Below are 20199 nucleotides of genomic sequence, written 5' to 3'. Positions count from 1 at the left end.
AAATAAAAATTCCATGCTTAGCAAAAGAAGTTCCTGTTTGAACAAAAAATGATAATAATGACTCCTCTTGTTGTTGTGTCAGAATAAGAGGTCAAAGTGCCAAGTTTAGAGAATACAAAAAATATAAATATAACAGTAAATGCAGTTTGCATATAATTAGGCTTCTTTAAAAAAAAAAAAATGTTTGTGCCTGTCCCAGGGGTGCAATATTGTTTTAAACAAGATGACTGGAAAGAACTGAATTTTTCCTATTTTTATGCCAAATTTGGTGTCAACTGACAAAGTATTTGCAGAGAAAATGTCAGTGTTAAAGTTTACCACGGACACACAGACACACGGACACACACACACACACACAGACAACCGAACACCGGGTCAAAACATAGACTCACTTTGTTTACACAAGTGAGTCAAAAAGCATCTTAACCATTCTGCCACCTTCTGCCGAGCTTTTGCCGTAAGCACGCCTGTTGTGTGTGTGACAGGTGCTGGGTGAGTACAACAAGTCCATCATCTGCTTTGAGAACACGCTGAAGATTCAGCCTGACTTTGAGGCGGCGGCCAAAAGGAAGCATGCAGTCCTGTGCCACTCCAAACTGGAGGGGGCACTGGAGGCTCAGCACAGGTGAGAGAGAGAGAGAGAGAACGAACGAACGAACAAACAAACGAATGAACAAAGTTTTTTTTATTGAGGGAAGTGGAATAAGCATACATGTGCTTTTTTTTTTCATCCAGCCCTCAGGGCAAAGAGTAAATGAAAACAACGAATCAAAAATATTCACAAAGTAAAGTAATAAAGAAGCAAGGACATGACATTCGCATACACATTTAAACATGCACATGTACAGAGAGAGAGAGAGAGAGTGAAATAAAGAGAGAGAACAGACAGAGAGAGAGGGGGATATAGAAAAAGAGAGAAGGGTGAGGGAGGAGAGAAAGGAAGTGAGAGGGAGGAGAGAAAGAGAGAGGGAGAAGGGTGGAGGCGAGAAGGAGAGAGAGGGCAGAAGGGAGGGGAGAGAGGAGGAAGGTAGGAGAGAAAGAGAAGGGGGAGGGAGGAGAGAAAGGAAGTGGGAGGGAGGAGAGAGAGGGAGAAGGGAGGGAGGTGAGAAGGAGAGAGAGGGCAGAAGGGAGGGGAGAGAGGAGGAAGGTAGGAGAGAAAGAGAAGGGTGAGGGAGGAGAGAAAGGAAGTAAGAGGGAGGAGAGAGAGGGAGAAGGGAGGGAGGTGAGAAGGAGAGAGAGGGCAGAAGGGAGGGGAGAGAGGAGGAAGGTAGGAGAGAAAGAGAAGGGTGAGGGAGGAGATAAAGGAAGTAAGAGGGAGGAGAGAGAGGGAGAAGGGAGGGAGGTGAGAAGGAGAGAGAGGGCAGAAGGGGAGGGGAGAGCGGAGGAAGGTAGGAGAGAAAGAGAAGGGGGAGGGAGGAGAGAAAGGAAGTGGGAGGGAGGAGAGAGAGGGAGAAGGGAGGGAGGCGAGAAGGAGAGAGAGAGGGCAGAAGGGGAGGGGAGAGCGGAGGAAGGTAGGAGAGAAAGAGAAGGGGGAGGGAGGAGAGAAAGGAAGTGAGAGGGAGGAGAGAAAGAGAGAGGGAGAAGGGAGGGAGATGGGGAGAGAGAGGGCAGAAGGGAGGGGAGAGCGGAGGAAGGTAGGAGAGAAAGAGAAGGGGGAGGGAGGAGAGAATGGGAAAGAAAGGGTGAAAGGAAGAGTTGAGGTGAGAGAGAGAGAGGGGAGGTAAGAGAGAGAGAGAGGTGGGTGAAGAGAAGAGTGAGAGAGGGGGGAGGGAGGAGAGATGGAAAGAGGGTGGGTGGGAAGAGAGAGTGAGAGAGATAGAGGGGGTGGAAGGGAGGAGAGAGAGGGGGGGAGGGAGAAGAGAGAGAGGGGTTTGTGATAGAAAGAGAGGGGAGAAGAAGAGAGAGAGGGGTTTGTGATAGAAAGAGAGGAAAAGAAGAGGGGGGGGGATTGTGGAGAAACTAAAGAGAGGGGGGAAGGAGGAGAGAAAGAGGGGAGAAGGAAAGAGAGAGAGAGAGGTAGGAAGAGAGGGGAAGGGTAGAAAGACAAGACAAAACAAGACAAGACAATTTTTTTTATTCCGAGGATAATAGAAAAGCACTGGTGTGCTTTTTTACATCCAGTCCCCGCCCTGAATAGGGTCTACACTACACAATATTTAATAAAATGAAAGCATGGTGTTAGTAGAGATACATAACAGAGGAAAAATATACATAAATCAAAAACAAAACAACAACCACACACACACACACACGGCATACAGTCACTAGCATGGTGTTAGTAAAATGCATAGAAAAAAAATCAACAAAATAAAAAGAGAAACAAACACACACAGCACGCACCGCACTACACACCAGAATGGGGGATAGAGGGTGAGGAAGGTTCTCGGTCCGTAGAAAGAGAGAGAGAGAGGCGTTTGTGGGAATCTAAAGAGAGGGGGGGGGGGGGGAAGGAGGGGAGAAAGAGGGGAGAAGGAAAGAGAGAGAGGTGGGAGAGATGGAAAGAGAAAGGTGTGAGAGAGAGAGAGGAAAGAAAGAGAGGGGAATAGAGAAGAGTGAGGATGGAGGAGAGAAAGTGACTGACAGGGAAGAGAGAGAAAGGGAGAGAGGAAGGAGAGGAAGAGAGATATGGGAAGGGAAGAGTGAGAGAGGGGAGGAAAGGGAGGAGAGAGAGAGAGAGAGAGAGAGAGCGGAAGAGAAGAGGTGAAAAAGAAAGAGAGGGGAAAGAGAAGAGTGAGTGAGAGAGAAAGAAAGTATAGAAAGGCAAAGGTAAGATTGTTGGGGAATGAGTTAGCTGAGAACTTGCTTTATGCATTTTTCTTTTTGGTTCAGCATGACTGTCACCAAAGGCTTTCAGGGTCAGCTTGAAATTTTAGAGGGTGACAGTCATGTGCACCACCAGCTGAAAATGAATCACAGAAAAATTACACTGTCACGCACACAGCCAGACACACTCAGACACTGTCTCTCTCTTTGTGCACACACACACACATACACACTGACATATGCACAGACACGCACACACACTCACATACACATCACAACGCACCCCCATGCACCCCCACACACACACTGTGAAAAAGTTCTGGTACCATAGAAAGCTGACCACCCTGTGCTGTGCAGAGCCCTGCAGAAGACCCTGAAGGAGCTGAAGGACTACCAGCGGAAGCACGACCAATACCAGACTCAGAACGAGAAGCTGACCACGGAACAGGTGCCCACGGAAGTCAAGATTGCTCAGCGCATCGCCTACGAACATGCCAAGATGAGGGACAGCAATAACGAGATGGGTAAGACCCTACCCAGCCCCTCCCCACCACCCCCTGACCTGTTGGAAATATTGAATGGGAACGTGATTAATTTATATTCCTATCCACGGGTGCAATAGCCGAATGGATAAAGCGATGGACTTTCAGTCTGAGGGTCCCGGGTTCGAATCTCGGTTACGGTGCCTGGTGGGTGAAGGGTGGAGATTTTTACGATCTCCCAGGTCAACATATTTGCAGACCTGCTAGGGCCTGAACCCCCTTCGTGTGTATACACAAGCCGAAGATCAAAAGATTAACGCACGTTAAAGATCCTGTAATCCATGTCAGCGTTTGGTGAACTATGGAAACAAGAACATACCCAGCATGCACACCCCTGAAAACAGAGTATGGCTGCCTACATGGTGGGGGTAAAAATGGTCATGCACGTAAAAGCCCACTCATGTACATATGAGTGGACATGGGAGTTGCAGCCCACAAACGAAGAAGAAGAAGAAGAAGAAGAAGAATATGTTCCTGTGATTTTTTTTTTTTTAAAGCTGTAAATATCCTCCAACTGTGGAAAGTGTGTGAGGTTTGCACACAATGTTTTTAGGTTACAACACCTGTTAAAGTGATACTAAAAGACTGGTTGCAAATATGAGGTAAAATCAGAACACGACTGTTACCATTGTTGAAAAGATTGATTTGATAGCATAGTTCAAGTGGGAAACAGCTTACCCTTTCTCAAAGCGAGTATTGTCGCATGGTATGTAAAAGACTTGTTTGACAGCAAAGATGATGGTTGAAGCAGAAAACAGCTTTGCTGTTGTACAGGTGAATGTTGCCGCATGGTATGTAAAAGACTGGTTTGACAGCAAAGACGATGATTGAAGCATTAAAGGGCTTGTACTATTGTATGGGTGAGCATTGTTGCCTGGTATGTAAAAAGATAAGTTCAATACCAAAGACGATAGTTGAAGCAGAAAGCAGCTTTACTGTTGTACAGGTGAACATTGTTGCATTGTATGTAAAAGTTCAGTTCAATATGAAAGACGATAGTTGAAGAAGAAAACAGCTTTACTGTTGTACAGGTGAACATTGTTGCATGGTATGTAAAAGTTTAGTTCAGTATCAAAGACGATAGTTGAAGCAGAAAGCAGCTTTACTGTTGTACAGGCAAACATTGTTGCATGGTATGTAAAAGTTTAGTTCAATACCAAAGACGATAGTTGAAGAAGAAAGCAGCTTTACTGTTGTACATGTGAACATTGTTGCATGGTATGTAAAAGTTTAGTTCAATACCAAAGACGATAGTTGAAGCAGAAAGCGGCTTTACTGTTGTACAGGTGAACATTGTTGCATGGTATGTAAAAGTTTAGTTCAATACCAGAGATGATAGTTGAAGCAGAAAGCGGTTTTACTTTTTCTACAGGTGAGTATTGCCGCATGGTGGACCGTGACGGGAAACAGGTGTTGCTGTGCACTTGGAGCCGTCGTTCCCCCACCTTGGACTTCCAGTACCTGGATGACCCTCAGGACACGGAGCAGCCTCAGCAGGTGAGGGATCTGTTTGATGATAATGATCATGATAATCATCATGATAATTTCTATAATGCACCCGTCTTTTACAGTTTGGAATTCTTTATGTGCTTTATCATGTACATGTGTGTGTGTGTGTGTGTGTGTGTTGGCACTGTGAAAATCACAGTACATGTCATGTACTGGTGTTGTCAAAATAAATCTGTCCAAAGGTGTTAGTGGGAGAAAAATGCTTTTTTTTCTTTTTATAGAAAATTCTGTTTTCAGAGGAAAACAAGAAAATTCAAATGGATGATATATATATATGTTGGGTTTTTTTTTAAAGCTAAGTTTTGAGAGGAAAGTAGATTTCTTAGGAAATTAATGTTTTCCTTAAATAATTTTTTTTTGTGGTGTGATGTTGTTTTGTGTGTTGCGATGTCCATAGGAGGAGGAGGAGGAGAACGGCTTCAAGAAGCGGGTGACGACCAAGAACACCCCAGATTTCTCCAAACCCCAGCACCCGCCTCGCTTCTCCAAGGACATCCCTGTGGTGCCCAAGGTGTGCCGTCGTGTCTGTTTGCTGTCCATACCTCTGTGTTGCTGGTTTGTATTGTCTTTTATTAAATATGCGACAGTTACTGGCAGGGTGCCGAAGCGGGAGTTGCCTCCCATGAATTGGATGTTCGGGACAAGGAGGGTGTGCACACGTATGGGCGTGTGTGTCCTCTAGTGGTCCACTTTCCTCCCTATCTAGAGGGAGGGCTTCCCAACTCACCACGGTCGTCACTGGACGCGAGGCGGTCAGGGCATGCCACGTGCGGGGCGCAGATACGTTGTCCAGCCGCCGTCACGGACGAAAAACATACTGATAGAGTGTGCATTGCAGCGGACATATGCCCGTGTTGGCTCCCCATTGGGAACGCACGCTCAGTCATTGAAATTTTGGGCATGGGAAAGAGACAGAGGAGGGCGACTCGTGCACTGCTGACTGGCAGGGTCAAGAAAATGCGGAGCGCGGACACAAATCGATCGAGTCAAATGAGGAAACAGCACAACTGACCTTTGTGTGGGTAAACAAACCCAGAGATGACACCGGAGGAGGTGTAGGAGGTGGTAGTGGTCTGGGGTGGACCAGAGGGAGTGGAGGAGGCGTGAAAGGCCGCAAGGCTTAATTTCTACCCCAAATACTGTACCTGTACCTGTACCTATTGTTGAGAGAGCCCGAGGTAGAGGGCCCTTACGATTGCGATTGCGCCATAATTTTAGCTTGATTGGCCAAACGAGCTAAGTAAGTTTGTGACCTGATACAAGTCTTCGTGTTGGATGAGTTGGATAGGCATTAGTGGATATCTGATTCAGTGTTCACCAGTGGCCAGGGTTTGAAGCTCTGTCTTGTCACCGTTTGTGGTCCTTGGGAAAGGCGCTTCACTCGGCTTTTCGTCACTCCACCCAGGTGTGGAGGGGTACCTGATGTAGGTAGGGAAGGGTTACAGGCAGTGGAAGGAGAGGATTGGGCCCTGCCTTTCTCTGCCCAGCTTGATACACGGTGGTAGGAATTCACTGCCTTGATGGCCATGAAAGGTTATGGGACTGTTAACCATTAACCTTTAATGTGTGAAGGGCAGCAGTATATACAACATGTAATGCAACTGTATTCACATGATTCATTCGATACAGGGCAGATAGAAATTCAGTGAGATACGCACAAAAATACACAGAGAGCAAAACATGGGAAGAGTCATAGAGTGAGCTAGAAACAGAGAATATCTGTTGTGTGTTTTGTATGTTTGAGAAACAGACCCACAGACAGACATGTAGGAAAACTGACAAATTTCATACGTGCTTTCTTTATTAGATGCCATCAACAAATTTATCCAGAACTTATTTGGGAATGTATAGTATTTTAGTGTATTCTCTTAATCAACCGAAAGCAGGGCAACTTAAACTGAAACATATCTCATCTTTAAACCCACTTTTGCACTGAGGACAATTTAAATCAATCTACAACAGTATGTTTCCTATAACAGTAGCCATGTTGAGCAGTCTGTAATACCCAGTCAAGATCTTGGTATTGTAAGTTTTAAATGCTGGATTCACTTCATGTATAATACAAATGATGCACGCACACACACACACACACACACACACACACACACACACACATACACACACACACATTTTAACCCCCCATACACTTACACACACACACACACACACACACACACACTCAACCCCACACACACTCACATAGAGACATACACAGACACAGGCACAGACACACACACACACACACACACACACACACACACACACACAACCCCACACACACTCACACAGACACACACACGCACACACACACACATACACAGACACAGGCACAGACACAGACACACACACACACACACACACACACACACACACACACACACACACACACACACACACACACCACTGACTGAGTGATGATGTCAGTGTTGCCATCAGTTCCAGAGTGCGGACCATCTGATGGAGGCGTGGCCCGGCAAGGAGGAGTGTGACACCTACGTGCAGAAAGTGCCAGACCCCCGCAACCTCTCCACCGTCTACCTGTCCCCAGAAAACAAGGGATTCGAGTCAGTTCCCCTCTTGCTTCTCTCAAACTTTCACTTTCAGTTTCATGCAGGGATTCGAGTCAGTTCATCTCTTGCTTCTGTCATAGTTTGACTTTTGGTTTCATGCAGGGATTCGAGTCAGTTCACCTTGTTTCTCTCACAATTTCACTTTCAGTTTCATGCAGGGATTCGAGTCAGTTCACCTCTTGCTTCTCTCACAATTTCACTTTCAGTTTCATGCAGGGATTCGAGTCAGTTCACCTCTTGCTTCTCTCACAATTTCACTTTCAGTTTCATGCAGGGATTCGAGTCATTTCACCTCTTGCTTCTCTTACACTTTCAGTTTCATGCAGGGATTCGAGTCAGTTCACCTTGCTTCTCTCACAGTTTCACTTTCAGTTTCATGCAGGGATTTGAGTCGTTTCACCTCATGCTTCTCTCATACTTTACATAAGCTTACAGTTGGGCCAACAGCAGAGTAAGAGCTGTATGATCAATGGCTTCTCCACTGCAATGGGAATTCAGCTTAGTCTTTTGTAATGGACTGTGACTCTCTAACTAGGAGGCAAGATTGCAGTGGCTCTTTGCACTGCAGCCTAGATGGCTTTGGGAACCATCCCCTATGTTGTGTGTCCATGTTGCAGGGCTTTGTTGAGATGTTGTGTGTCCATGTTGCAGGGCCTTGTTGAGATGTTGTGTGTCCATGTTGCAGGGCCTTGTTGAGATGTTGTGTGTCCATGTTGCAGGGCCTTGTTGAGATGTCGTGTGTCCATGTTGCAGGGCCTTGTTGAGATGTTGTGTCCATGTTGCAGGGCCTTGTTCAGATGTTGTGTGTGTCCATGTTGCAGGGCCTTGTTGAGATGTTGTGTGTCCATGTTGAGATGTCGTGTGTCCATGTTGCAGGGCCTTGTTGAGATGTCGTGTGTCCATGTTGCAGGGCCTTGTTGAGATGTCGTGTGTCCATGTTGCAGGGCCTTGTTGAGATGTCGTGTGTCCATGTTGCAGGGTGCGGGCCCTGCTGACAGAGGTGCAGGGTCTGACAGAGGGGGGAGAGCACCTGTTGCCATGGTACCCACCCGTGTGTGTGCCGCTGATGGATTTACCCGAGGGCAGCGAGAACACCTACGATAACCTCAAGTCTGTGGGCTATGCTGAGCGATCTCGCATCCCCCTCAAGTACAATGACCCCTCAATGAGACAGGTGGGTACAGTACACATGTGTCTGTACATGGGAATGTGTGTTTATGTATGTGTGTGTGTGTATAGACTATCACTATTATCATTACTTACCCTTCCAGTGCCTAGCCTATTTTATGCTCTGTGACAGCTATTTGCCACAGGGTGTTTTGGTCATGGAATGTAACAATTAAGAAAAAAAAAACTAGCATGCAAACTAATCAAATATATATATATATAACAAATTCCTCTGAAAGGAAAAGAAACACACTGTCCAAGTATGACAGTTGCACATGAATTGCATGATGCGACAGGAAAATTTCGACAATGACGCAGATGGAAACTTACGTCCTGGGGCACTTTTTTAGCACACCAAAAGGGGATGATAGTTTCTGTCTTGGGGCTCTGAAGGGATGAAAGGATATTTCTAGAGTATGTAGCACTGGAGCAGTGCACACATATGCGTGTGTTCACATACTATTTGCATATCATAAGGAACGCCTCCAGATCTATATACCATCTTGGTCTCTGCGTTCCTCCTGTGACACTCGCATTTTTCGCATACCAAACAGGTGAAAGAAACTTCATGGGGAACATGCTTTCTCTTTCGTTGGACCTGTCATCTGGAACAAACTCCCTTATTCTGTCCAACACACTCAGTATTTGTCTTTGTTCAAATCGGCTCTCAAAACTCACCTTTTCCACAGCTGTTATGATTAGTTTTTCCACCCTGTGTGTCTGTCTGCGATTGTTGGTGGGTGGAGGGAGGAATGGGGCTGTATCGGTATGACTGCCTGATGTGTGTGTGCGTGCGTGTGTGTGTGTGCATGTGCATGTGCGTGTGTGACCTGTTTATTTTGTGATGCATATAAACAAATGAATGTGATGAAAAATATATGCATCAATGTATGTCTGTGTCATTGTATTTGTAAACACTCTGGCTCTCTGGAGATAGGGCATCAAAATATTAGACAGGGTATCAAAATATCAATGATTATTATCATTATTATGCTGTGTTCAGCCCCATAACAAGTAGTAGGCTGTAGGGGCAGTAGCGATGTTTGAACAAGCTCCCTCCAGCAGGTTCCGTCCTCAGCTGTCTCCTCAGTGTGGTGATGATGAGGGGCAGGTGTGTACATACCTGGATGTTGCCCTTCCATCTTTTCCTCTTGTCTGCCACGCCTCCTCCCTGATGGTACAGTGCCTTGCACGAAGATCTAGGCAGGTTTAGTTCACATTGTCACATGGCCGTTACTTTCTTCATCTTCCTGCTCATTTTTTTGAGACAAGTTTTATGTGTTCAATACAATGCAGCAAGAAATACTAGAGCATAGCAAGCAGAAGTTTGTTTAGAGTACTGTTGTAGTGGTACATGCACAGAATTGGCTACAACAGAGGAGCAAACAATATTAAAGGGGTTTTTGAATTCAGAGTGAAAAACACACACAAACAGGAACAAGAAAAGAAACAAACGCACAAAACCAAACCAAAGGAAAAACAGATAATAAGCTAGAAAAGGAAGATAAAGAAGGGGAAATGGAACACTCAGAATGCAGCTCCAACAAAATACATCAGATGTCAACAGCAAGAGAGACCAGGGAGAGGGCTGAGAGGATGTAACAGTAAGGTTCACATGTGGGTAGGCAGAATATGCGTAGTTAAGTGCAAACCTGTTCAGAATGCGGACAACATCTGTTGACAGTGGAGAGGAGATGGTCGTGTGGTCCAGTGACTGCTCTGATATCAGTGCATCTTCATCCATACAGACACATGTTGATGCCAGTCTGTAAGTGTGTCTGTGTGTGCGTGTGTGTGTATGTGTGTGCATGTGTGTGTGTGTGTGTGCATGTGTGTGTGTGTGTGTGTGCAGACGTTGCTGGAGCATGTGAACGACGGCCAGGTGACGGAGGAGGAGGTGGGGCAGAGGATCCTGACGGCCCTCAAACAGGTAGGTTGCAGCTGCTTTGGTTCCACCCCACAGTCATGATTGATATAAGCTTACATGATCAGTGGTTTCTTCACTGCAGTGGGAAGTCATTTACAGCTTAGCCTTTTGTGAAGGAATATGACTCTCAGACTAGAAAAGACAAGATAGCACTGGCTCTTAGTGCTGCAGCCACTGGGGCTAGTTTGCCTTTGGGAACCATCCCATCGCCGACTGTCCAATAAACCTCTCAGCTGAGAGAGAGTGGATGTAACTTGGGAAAGACGCTCCCCACTAAAATCAGATTCTAGCCTAGATAGTAGGGGCAACAGTTGCCTCCTCTGCTGTTCTGATGGTCTTAGAAAGACACAACTGACTTACCATTCACGGTTAGTGCTTGCACACCTTAAGCTGGCAGCATGGTGGAGCTTAACAGGTGTCCTGTTTCTTTCACACTGATTCGTCTTTCTCTTCTGTGTTTGTGGGCTGCAACTCCCGACGTTCATTTTTATGTGTAAGGCCAGTTTTACCACACTGTTTAGTGACATACTCTGCTTTCAGGGTTGTGCTTGTTGGGTGTGCTCCTGTTTCCATGACCTATCGAATGCTGACATGGATTACGGGATCTTTGACATGTGTGTCTGATCTTCTGAATGTGTATGCACACAAATTGGGTTCAGGCACTAGCAGGTCTGCACATCTGTTGATCTTGGAGATTGGAAGTCTCCACCCATAACCCAGCAGGCAAAGAGACATGGATTTAAACCCAGGACCTCAAACAATGTCCAGTGCTTTCACCACCTGTTTCTTGTGCCCGTCTTGCACCCTGATGAAGCAGAATAGTGGTTTGTGTCCAGGTAGAGCAACACCGGCGCCCCCACCACATACATACACATGGACATTGATGTATGCTTACACACACACACACACAAGCATCAGTCTACTTGAACCCAAAGTGTAGAGCACAATCCAGACAAGACATGACTGCAGACAGGTGACTGTGCCTATTACAGAACATTAGTCCCCCCCCCCCAACCCCCCTCCCCTGGCTGACACACACATGCTGACAAACACACATACAAGTGCCACTCCAGCTGAACAAAGCACAGTTCAGGCAAGATGTGATGGTTGACAGGTGACTGTGCCTGTTATAGAACATTAGTGCCCCCCAGGCTGACACAGACATGCTGACAAACACACATACAAGTGCCACTCCAGCTGAACAAAGCACAGTTCAGGTAAGACGTAATGGTTGACAGGTGACTGTGCCTATTACAGGACATTAGTGCCCCCCAGGCTGACACAGACATGCTGACAAACACACATACAAGTGCCACTCCAGCTGAACAAAGCACAGTTCAGGTAAGACGTAATGGTTGACAGGTGACTGTGCCTATTACAGGACATTAGTGCCCCCCAGGCTGACACACACATGCTGACAAACACACATACAAGTGCCACTCCAGCTGAACAAAGCACAGTTCAGGCAAGATGTGATGGTTGACAGGTGACTGTGCCTGTTATAGAACATTAGTCCCCACTGGCTGACACAGACATGCTGACACACATACAAGTGCCACTCCAGCTGAACAAAGCACAGTTCAGGCAAGGCGTAATGGTTGACAGGTGACTGTGCCTCGCACACAACATTGGTCTCCCCCCCCTGGCTGACACAGACAGACACACACAAGCACGACTGATTTAACCCAAAGTGTAGACAGAGCCCAGTCCAGACACAAGGAGTGATGGTTGACAGGTGATGGTAACTGTGCCTCCCACACAACATGGGCTGATGCAGACAGACATGCTCACAGACACACACACACAAAACCCGTAGACAAAGCACAGTCCAGACAAGACGTGAGCGCTGACAGGTGATGGTGGTGACTGTGCCTCACACAGAACATCGGACCCCGCTGGCTGCTGTACAACCTGGCAGGGCTGTACTGGCGCATCATCGGCAACAACTACCACGGGGTGGAGTGCCTGCGTCGCGCCCTGCACCTCAGCCCCCCTGAGTACCGAGATGTGCCCCTCAACAACCTGGCCAACATCCTCTACCGCTGGGGCAAGATCGATGATGCCCTTGTCGTCATGAAGGACGCCATCAACATCAGTGATGTGGAGGTAAAAGGAGATAGGTCTGGGTTGTGTGTGCTTCCCTGTCTGTTGTGCAGTGTGCTGTTGGTTATCTGTGTTGTCTGTGGTTCCTCTCTAGTGTGCTGTTGGTTATCTGTGTTGTCTGTGCTTCCCTGTCTGTTGTGCAGAGTTCTGTTGGTTATCTGTGTTGTCTGTGCTTCCCTGTCTGTTGTGCATAGTTCTGTTGGTTATCTGTGTTGTCTGTGCTTCCCTGTCTGTTGTGCAGTGTGCTGTTGGTTATCTGTGTTGTCTGTGCTTCCCTGTCTGTTGTGCATAGTTCTGTTGGTTATCTGTGTTGTCTGTGCTTCCCTGTCTGTTGTGCAGTGTGCTGTTGGTTATCTGTGTTGTCTGTGGTTCCTCTCTAGTGTGCTGTTGGTTATCTGTGTTGTCTGTGCTTCCCTGTCTGTTGTGCATAGTTGGTTATCTGTGTTGTCTGTGCTTCCCTGTCTGTTGTGCAGAGTTCTGTTGGTTATCTGTGTTGTCTGTGGTTCCTCTCTAGTGTGCTGTTGGTTATCTGTGTTGTCTGTGCTTCCCTGTCTGTTGTGCATAGTTGGTTATCTGTGTTGTCTGTGGTTCCCTGTCTGTTGTGCAGTGTGCTGTTGGTTATCTGTGTTGTCTGTGGTTCCCTGTCTGTTGTGCAGTGTACTGTTGGTTATCTGTGTTGTTTGTGGTTCCCTGTCTGTTGTGCAGTGTGCTGTTGGTTATCTGTGTTGTCTGTGCTTCCCTGTCTGTTGTGCATAGTTCTGTTGGCTATCTGTGTTGTCTGTGGTTCCCTGTCTGTTGTGCAGAATTCTGTTGGTTATCTGTGTTGTCTGTGCTTCCCTGTCTGTTGTGCAGAGTTCTGTTGGTTATCTGTGTTGTCTGTGGTTCCTGTCTGTTGTGCAGAGTTCTGTTGGTTATCTGTGTTGTCTGTGGTTCCTGTCTGTTGTGCAGTGTGCTGTTGGTTATCTGTGTTGTCTGTGGTTCCTGTCTGTTGTGCAGTGTGCTGTTGGTTATCTGTGTTGTCTGTGGTTCCCTGTCTGTTGTGCAGTGTATTGTTGGTTATCTGTGTTGTCTGTGCTTCCCTGTCTGTTGTGCAGAGTTCTGTTGGTTATCTGTGTTGTCTGTGGTTCCCTGTTTGTTGTGCAGTGTGCTGTTGGTTATCTGTGTTGTCTGTGCTTCCCTGTCTGTTGTGCATAGTTCTGTTGGTTATCTGTGTTGTCTGTGGTTCCCTGTCTGTTGTGCAGAGTTCTGTTGGTTATCTGTGTTGTCTGTGCTTCCCTGTCTGTTGTGCAGAGTTCTGTTGGTTATCTGTGTTGTCTGTGCTTCCCTGTCTGTTGTGCAGTGTACTGTTGGTTATCTGTGTTGTCTGTGCTTCCCTGTCTGTTGTGCAGTGTACTGTTGGTTATCTGTGTTGTCTGTGCTTCCCTGTCTGTTGTGCAGTGTTCTGTTGGTTATCTGTGTTGTCTGTGCTTCCCTGTCTGTTGTGCAGAGTTCTGTTGGTTATCTGTGTTGTCTGTGCTTCCCTGTCTGTTGTGCAGAGTTCTGTTGGTTATCTGTGTCGTCTGTGCTTCTTGTCTGTTGTGCGGTGTGCTGTTGGTTGTTTGTCATAGGTTTGATGCACAAATCTTTGGCCAGACGTAGAACATCAGACACAGAGCAAGAAACAAGCATGAAACAGTAGAGGAATTGGAATATTTTGTATTCAGGACAGACATAGGCTAACTATAGAGCAAGAAATAAAACCTCAGACAAGGGATAATGTAGACTTTAAGCGTTCTGTGGTATTTCGAGGGAATGTGTCACGCATGAGTTCTTCCATCAGTGCTGGAGCAGAAGGAGTAGGCTTCTATGTGTATGGCCAATTTCACCCACACCACGTAGGCAGACATATTCTTTTTCAAGGGTGTGCATGTTTGGTGAGGAAGAGGGGGATCTGCATTTACATGAATGATCCTATGTCTGTTTTTAGTGTCTGGTTGTGTGATGTCTGACTGTAGCACTGTGATGATGATGATGATGATGACGACGATGTCAGTGATGATGATGATGGTGATGATGATGATGACAATGCTGACAACGACAATGATTATGATGACGATGCTGACGCCGATGATGGTGACGACGCCGATGATGATGATGATGACATTGATGATGATGATAACGATGACGATGATGATGATGACGATGATGATGATGATGACCACGACAACGATGACGATGACGCTGACGATGATGGTGACGATGACGATGATGCTGACGATGATGACCACGACAACGATGATGATGATAACGATGATAATGATGACGATGATGATGATGATGACCACGACAACGATGACGATGACGATGATGCTGACGATGATGACCACGACAACGATGATGACGATGATGCTGACGATGATGGTCGGTCGTTGCTGCCCCCTGCAGCCCTCGTCCAACCTGCTGTACGCCCACATACTGTGGGCCAGCAGCAACCACTCGGGGGCCACCTGGCACTACCGCCGGGCCCTGGAGGTGCAGCCCGACCACCTGGACGCCTTCAACACCCTGCGGGCGCTGCGCTGCTACCTCAAGTACCACCAGGCCGCCCAGAGCGCAGCCCCCGTCGAGACCCCCACCACCCCCCTCACCCACAACTGCGGCGCCCAGAAGCAGGCCGGGGGCGGCGGGGGGCAGTCGGCCGGACAGACGGAGAGCCGCGTCATCTGCAAGACAGTGAGTTTTGGTTTGGTTTGGCTGGTGTGTGTGTGTGTGTGTGTGTGTGTTTTTGTGTGTGTATGGGGGTAGAGGGGGGATGTGTGGGTGTTTGGGTGTGTGTGTGTGTGTGTGTGTGTGTGTGTGTGTGTGTGTGTGTTGTGTTGTGTAAATAAAATGAGTCTGTGCTATAAATAATCCTATTTTGGTTGTCCATGTGTATGTCTGTGCATGCATTTGTGTGTGTATGGGAGGGTGTGTGTGTGTGGTTGTCTGTGTGTGTCTGTGGTTGTCTGTGTGTGTGTGTGTGGGGTTTTTTTTGTTTTTGCTTACATGTGTAAGTAAAATTAATCTGTGTAATAACCCCATTTTAGTTGTCCGTCTGTGTGTGTGTGTGTGTGTTTGTGTTTTGCTCACATGTGTGGGTAAATTAAAATGAGTCTGTGTAATTACACTGTTTGTTTTTCCATGTGTCTATGTGTGTATGTGTGTGCATTTGTGTGTGCGTGTGTGTTTGTGCATGTATGTCTATGGAAAAATCTTTGACAAATTCATTTTCTTTGGAAATACTAAGCCAGTCGACACAGTTTGAAAATTAAATAAAATCAGTTCTTTTCCTTATATACCTGTTTACGGACAATGCACTTCTGGGAAGGACACAAAAAATATGAAGATGCAATAAATAGTCCTAGGGTCATTTTACTGTTTAGTATTATTCTTTGTTTTACAGAACTCTGGCACCTTTGTCTTGTATGTTGACACTGAAACTGAGAGCAGTCGTTTTCTCATTTTTGTATAACAGATGGAAATGTTTCCCTGTGCCAAATGTCCATGCATTGTATGCATTGATCCTTGCTGATGCTGTCTGAACTGAAAACAATTGTAATAGGACACTGATTCAAGAAAAAGAAGAAAAAAAGTTTTGTTATTCTTTTTAAGACAAAGGCACATTCACACCATTGCTGCTTGTGCCATGAAACGTGCTTGTTTTCCCCCATTAGCACGCACACACATCTTACCTCTTAATCCTCCATTCAGAAACCACAAGACTTTGAACGGATCTTAACTCCGACAAATGAACAAACACATGCATGCACACACATTTACTCGTACACACACAGATACACGCACACTCTCAGACAATGGTCACGTACTGATACCTGCAGTTCTTTGCTCACCCTCTCATTCTATCCCTCACTCACCCATACCCACTGACACACCCACACACTCACTCAGACCCACCCACCCAGGAACTCACACACTCACTCAGATGACTCACACACTCACTCAGACCCACCCACCCAGGAACTCACACACTCACTCAGACCCACCCACCCAGCCACTCACACACTCACTCAGATGACTCACTCACTCACACACTCACTCAGTCCCACCCAGGCACTCACACATTCACTCAGATGACTCACTCACTCACTCAGATGACTCACTCACTCACACACTCACTCAGTCCCACCCAGGCACTCACACATTCACTCAGATGACTCACACACTCACTCAGATGACTCACTCACTCACACACTCACTCAGTCCCACCCAGGCACTCACACATTCACTCAGATGACTCACACACTCACTCAGATGACTCACTCACTCACACACTCACTCAGTCCCACCCAGGCACTCACACACTCACTCAGACCAAGGCACACACTCACACACTCACTCAGTCCCACCCAGGCACTCACACACTCACTCAGACCAAGGCGCACACTCACACGCTCATTCAGACCCACCCGCTCATCATTCCAAAGTGGTGAGTGTCCCAGACAACAAAGGGACACCACCCCAGCACCGGTGACCAGCGTGGCGTTGTTGTTGTTGTTGTTGTGGCGCCCTGTGGATGCAGAGTTCAGACAGCACTTCTCCCAACCCCACCACCACCACAGTCCTGCAGCAGCAGCTGGAGCAGCAGCAGCAGATGAGGAAGAAGGTGAAGGCCAAGTTGTCGGAGCTCCTGGGCGTGATGCAGACCACGGTGCACAAGATCCGAAGCCTGACAGAGAGGCAGGAGGTGATACAGGCGCTGGAAGAGGTGAGAGGTGGGCGGCAGTGAGTGGTGCCACAGCCCTGCTTCCCTCTCTTTGGTTGTGGTCCGGCAGCGGTCTGCACGGGTCAGGTGTCTGCAGGGGGGGGGGTCGTGGTGACGGTGCCAACCATTTCTACCTGGTGTCGGTGCTCTCCTGGGATTTTTTTTTTTTTTCCACCTTTTTTTTTTTAACCTCTTTTTTTTTTTTTTTCTTTCCCCTCACCCTTAGTTTTCCACCCTTTTATCATGGGCTTGTAGTTTTTTCTTTCTTTCTTTCTTTCTTTCTTTTTTTTTTTTTTTTTGCACCATAACCATGGGAAATCATCAGCTTGATTTTCATTTTGATGGTTAGTCTTGTAATAATGGCTGTGCTGATACTGAACAAGTTTTGTTCGTCTTTTTTTTTGGTGCCATCTTTTTACAGAAAAATGAGATAAAAGCCTTGATGGAATCACTTTCCGCTTGGTATGGTGCAAAGAAAAAAAAAGAGAGAGAAAGAAACACAAACTAGGCAGTTGTTTTTTTGTTTTTTGTTTGGATTTATTTCCCTTCTTCTTCTTTCATTATTTTGTTGTTGTTGTTGTTTATTGTAGGTGAGATTTTCCCCAGTGTGTGTGTGACAGAGTGGTGACTGCCTTGCAGGAGAACGGGGAGGAGAAGTGCATCATCGAGACGCGGATGCGGAACAAGGCGGGGGAGTGCAACGGGCAGTGCACCCAGACCTGCACCATCACCCCTATCAAGCTGGACACCTGTGCTGGACTGCCCACTGACGTCAACCTGGACGCTATGCCAGGTCAGTTTTGTCCCACCCCCCCACCTCTCATTTTTTGCACCAGGGGCAAATTTTGTTGTTTGTTTGTTTTTTTTGAGGGGTGTAGCTCATCTTGTTTTGAATGGGGATGTGCTGTTTAGTGGTGTGATTCTGAATCCACGGGTGCTGCTGGTTTTTCTGCGGTTTGTTCTGCATGCGGTGTGTTTTACAGTGGGTCTGATTCCACTGCTTGTTGTGCATGTAGTGTGTTTTACAGTGGGTCTGATTCCACTGCTTGTTGTGCATGTAGTGTGTTTTACAGTGGGTCTGATTCCACTGTTTGTTCTGCATGTAGTGTGTTTTACAGTGGGTCTGATTCCACTGTTTGTTCTGCATGTAGTGTGTTTTACAGTGGGTCTGATTCCACTGCTTGTTGTGCATGTAGTGTGTTTTACAGTGGGTCTGATTCCACTGCTTGGTCTGCATGTAGTGTGTTTTACAGTGGGTCTGATTCCACTGCTTGGTCTGCATGTAGTGTGCGTCTTTCCCAGCCTTCCATATAGAGTGGTGATGTGCTGTACAGTGGTGCGATTTTGATTCTACAGTTTGTTTTTCTGCTGGGTGTTCTGCATGAAGCATTTGTCACGTCAGCCCTCAGTGGAGTGGGGAAGTGCTGTACAGTGGTGTGATTCTGATGCTGAGTATTCTGATAGTGCTGCGTGTTCAGCTCTAACAACAGGTCAGTTGTGACTTGGGAAGTGTTGTCCTGCATGCTGATAAAGATTCCAACTGTTCTTTGTGATCTGTGTGTTGTACATGTTTTGAGTGGGCAGTGTTGTGCAGCATTGTGTGCCAGTTTCTGCCCACTTTCAGATTTGTCATGTGTGCAGTCTTGTAAAATACACTGTCCCTTTGTAATAGTTCTTCTTGGCTTTATTCCAACAACTGCTAAATTCAGTAGTAACAACTTGGTGATATTCAGGGTTCCTACAAAACAGTTTTTTTTCAGGCAACATGAATGGACGGTCAGTACATCCACCCCTGGTTCATTTTTTGGGACAGTTATTGCACCTTTTCCCCCCCGTTTCCATCTGTGTCTGGTGGTGAACAGTTTCATGATCTAACCGGTCAGTTTGTGGAGTTTTGAGGACTGCCAGTGTTGCCTGTAGTGTTGAGGTTCAGTCTGTTTCTGGCCCCATTCCTGTGGACTGCTGGAAGTGAGGCACCACAACCTTGGCCTTGTCAGTCGTCAGGCCTGGTTTGGTGCTGTTTCCATAACCAAGCTTTACAGGACCGGGTCGTTAGCCCTGTGTCCAGCTCATAACCTGGAGGACCAGTGGATTGCTCTTTGTCTGGCCTCAACCCTTCAACCCGTCTGTCAAGAGAATCAGGCCCCATTGGCATAGCTGTATGTAGGTTTCTCTGAGGCATGCAGGTCGCCCCGCCACAGCAAGGTGGCAATCCTTGGGGCACCTGTTTAAGGTGGTCAAAGACAGGTCTGGGCCTGTGCTGACCAGTGACGGATGGTGGACTGGACACTCTATGCAGGGAAGGAGGAAGACAGAGACACGTGTGTAGAACAGGCAGAGAACTCAATTCAACAGAATCTGTCAACCTCACTTGGCCTTCAGTCGTTAGAACTGAAATAAAGAAAGAGGTTCCCAGTTGTTGTTTTATCAACTGGCTGTTTGTTATGGAAGGAAAAATATGGGATGAAGTATTCTGGTGATGTTAGACTCAGAGAAATACTGTGCCTTGGCTTTTCCTGGATATGAGAAGTGCAGAACAAAGGTGTATGACAGCAATGCAAAGGAAGACATGTGGCATCCAAGACATGTGGTGGAGGGTGACGCTGTGCACGGAGTTAAACCAGTGTGACCTCTGCATCATGTGAACTGTGGCCCCTATCATCTGAACTGTGACCTCTGCATCATGTGAACTGTGGCCCCTATCATCTGAACTGTGACCTCTGCATCATGTGAACTGTGGCCCCTATCATCTGAACTGTGACCTCTGCATCATCTGAGCCGTGACCTCTCCATCATGTGAACTGTGACCTTCACATCCTCTGAACTTTGACAGGATCAGTAAGGGGAAACTTTGTTTGGCAAAGTGCACAGGAACAG

General features: G+C 46.8%; 1 protein-coding gene across 7 annotated transcripts in view; it reads left to right on the top strand.

Moving 5' to 3' along the window:
* LOC143286706 (tetratricopeptide repeat protein 17-like) overlaps positions 1-20199 on the top strand; it is an 88258-nt gene that overhangs the window by 13537 nt on the left and 54522 nt on the right. For 5 of the 7 annotated variants that reach the window (XM_076594384.1, XM_076594385.1, XM_076594386.1 and 2 more), the window contains exons 8-18: positions 486-625; positions 3121-3287; positions 4678-4802; positions 5212-5325; positions 7251-7378; positions 8363-8558; positions 10404-10481; positions 12360-12584; positions 15006-15293; positions 17140-17325; positions 17962-18115. In XM_076594384.1, coding sequence (XP_076450499.1) covers positions 486-625; positions 3121-3287; positions 4678-4802; positions 5212-5325; positions 7251-7378; positions 8363-8558; positions 10404-10481; positions 12360-12584; positions 15006-15293; positions 17140-17325; positions 17962-18115 — 1801 coding nt within the window. The remainder of the gene's footprint in view (positions 1-485; positions 626-3120; positions 3288-4677; positions 4803-5211; positions 5326-7250; positions 7379-8362; positions 8559-10403; positions 10482-12359; positions 12585-15005; positions 15294-17139; positions 17326-17961; positions 18116-20199) is intronic. The other 2 variants (XM_076594388.1, XM_076594389.1) reach the window with 1 other exon arrangement.

This window comes from Babylonia areolata, chromosome 10, assembly GCF_041734735.1.
Source record: "Babylonia areolata isolate BAREFJ2019XMU chromosome 10, ASM4173473v1, whole genome shotgun sequence".
In the NCBI taxonomy this organism is placed as follows: domain Eukaryota; kingdom Metazoa; phylum Mollusca; class Gastropoda; order Neogastropoda; family Buccinidae; genus Babylonia; species Babylonia areolata.
Note: the sequence above shows the minus strand (reverse complement) of the source record. Positions and strands in the feature narration are given on the sequence as shown.